This window comes from Notothenia coriiceps, unplaced genomic scaffold (assembly GCF_000735185.1).
Source record: "Notothenia coriiceps isolate Sejong01 unplaced genomic scaffold, NC01 NC01_scaffold00004622, whole genome shotgun sequence".
In the NCBI taxonomy this organism is placed as follows: Eukaryota; Metazoa; Chordata; class Actinopteri; order Perciformes; family Nototheniidae; genus Notothenia; species Notothenia coriiceps.
The window spans coordinates 1-2,195 of NW_011337323.1; the positions used below are offsets into that span (position 1 = coordinate 1).

Consider the following 2,195-nt stretch of genomic DNA (forward strand, 5'->3'; position numbering starts at 1 on the left):
TCCTCTGGTCCAGGTGGGAGAGGGCAGTGTGGATGGTGAGAAGGGCTGAACGATTAATCGATTTTAAATCGAAATCACGATTTTAAATGATGCCATTATCAAATCGCAAAGCCTGCGACCTTTTTTTTCTTTTCTTGTGTGTCAGTCATCCACACCAATCAGAAGTGCTGTGCTCCACATGTACCAGCCATTGTTAACCAATCAGAAGTGGCCCATGATAGAAGGTGACAGATTGATCCAATCACCTGCCAAGTGCCTGCCCTTTCCAGATGGCTTCCAATGGAGCTTTCCTAGATGGTTTGGTGAAACAAATCATCTGAGTCAGGTTAGTAATGCTCCATCACATGTTTCTATTAAAGGGTGAATCTTAAACTGAAGCTTGACTTTAAAGCAACCCAACGGAAGTTTCATGTAAGTTTAGTTCTTTCACTCATAGCTCGGGCTGCGGGGGTGCTAGAGACCGGAGCACGTTGATACGACCTTCCTAGCCGGAGATATGGCCGCATTTTACAATAAACTTCCGTTGGGTCGCTTAAAAACAAATATCGCAAATCGAATCGCTGTCAGATATATCGCTGTCGAATATCTGTCAGAAAAATCGCAATTAGATTATTTCCCCAAATTGTGCAGCCCTAATGATGAAGGCTATGGCGTCGTCTGTGGACCTGTTAGCACTGTAGGCAAACTGCAGGGGGTCCAGGGAGGGAGGAGGTGATGAATGTTTTGACTAACGCAGCGTCCACACGGCAGCGTGCGTTGAAGCTTGCCGGCGGGCGTGTCTGAAGCCAACAACCAATCACATGAATCTCCCGCCCCGGACATACAAGCATGCGGTCTGATTGGCTAGACTCGAGCTTGTACTGGCATATGATTTGATTGGCTGACGCTTCCGTCAAAGCTTGAAAAGTTTAACTTTTCTCAACTTTTGAAGCAAGCAACGGAGGCAAAGCGCTGCAACGGAACCACAATTCAGTTCGGCAAAGCATGACGTCACCCCATTCAAAGTGAATAGGAAGCTGCGTTGAAGCTTCAACGCACGCCGCCGTGTGGACGGGCCGTAACCGCTCAAAGTACTTCATGACAGGAACGATGGTGGAGTGTTTGAAGCATGTGGGGACTACAGACTGCAGCAGGGACCTGTTGAAGATGTCTGTGAACACCTCTGCCAGCTTAACTCCACAAACCCTGAGAACACGGCCAGGGATGTCAATGGAAAATATGTATTTGTGTCTTGAAGCAACGGGTGTGTGGGACATTTGAGCTAAGAATTCATGCTAAAAAGTGGGAATAAAGTTCCCCACTGTCCAGTGGCATTACAGCCTTACCGTCTCAGAGTTGTTCTTCAGTCTGATATATTTCCCGTCCATGTCGACTCCGGCCACGCTCACAGAGCCGTGCTGTGTTGCATGGCTGCCCGAGGCTCCCTCGTGTTTCCGCTTCTTCCCTCTAAGCTGCCGGCTTAGAGGGAGGGGTGTCCGAGGGATGGCTGAATGCTGGGAGGGGCTGGGGGTCAGCTGCAGTCTGCGAAGAAAATCGGATTTATTTGGATTAAAAGAAACCAAGTCACATTTAATCCATGTAGCCTAATATCATAAAGTACAAATATGCCGTCATTAATAAATGAAAAAAGTCCTTGCAGCTGCAACATTAAGTTATTTCAACATCAACAGGCGCTGCCATGACCCCTGAGCCGGACTGGGAGCAGAGCATCAGCCGGGCTCTGCTCCTGATGTATGACAGCAGATTGCACAAAGATGACATCCGTACCTCTGCTCCTCAGCTTCCAGCATTTTCCTGTAGGCATTGATCTCCATGTCCAGCGCAAGCTTCACATCCAGCAGGTTCTCGTAGTCTACCAGCTGGGTAAACATCTGGCTCCTGATGTTCAGCAGCTCCTGCTCCTTCTGACCCAGTCGCTGCTGCCACACCTCACGCTCCTTGTCCAGAGTCCTCTCCAGATCATGAAAGCTGCCCTCCAGCAACATTTTCTGAGAAAGGAAAAAGAATAAGACGACAAATGCTGGTAAGTGAGAATCAACAAAGCAAATCAAAGGGAATTTTCGGGTTATAGTCAAACAGGTTTTACACCACTGCCGTCGCCCCATACTTCAGCTGCCCTGCTTGGATCATCTTCCAATACATTTTTACCTCAAGTTCAAACCTGAGGTTTAGTTAGACCCTCCAGAAAAACGCGG

General features: G+C 48.2%; 1 protein-coding gene across 1 annotated transcript; it reads right to left on the reverse strand.

Moving 5' to 3' along the window:
- Positions 1 to 1,325: 1,325 nt before the first annotated feature.
- On the reverse strand, positions 1,326 to 1,988 carry LOC104942496 (lamin-L(III)-like; the record flags this gene model as incomplete). The annotated part of the gene is made up of 2 exons (XM_010767726.1): positions 1,326 to 1,521; positions 1,768 to 1,988. Coding segments are annotated over 2 exons (417 nt in total), but the record flags the coding sequence as incomplete, so codon positions are not given.
- Between the last annotated feature and the right edge of the window lie 207 nt (positions 1,989 to 2,195).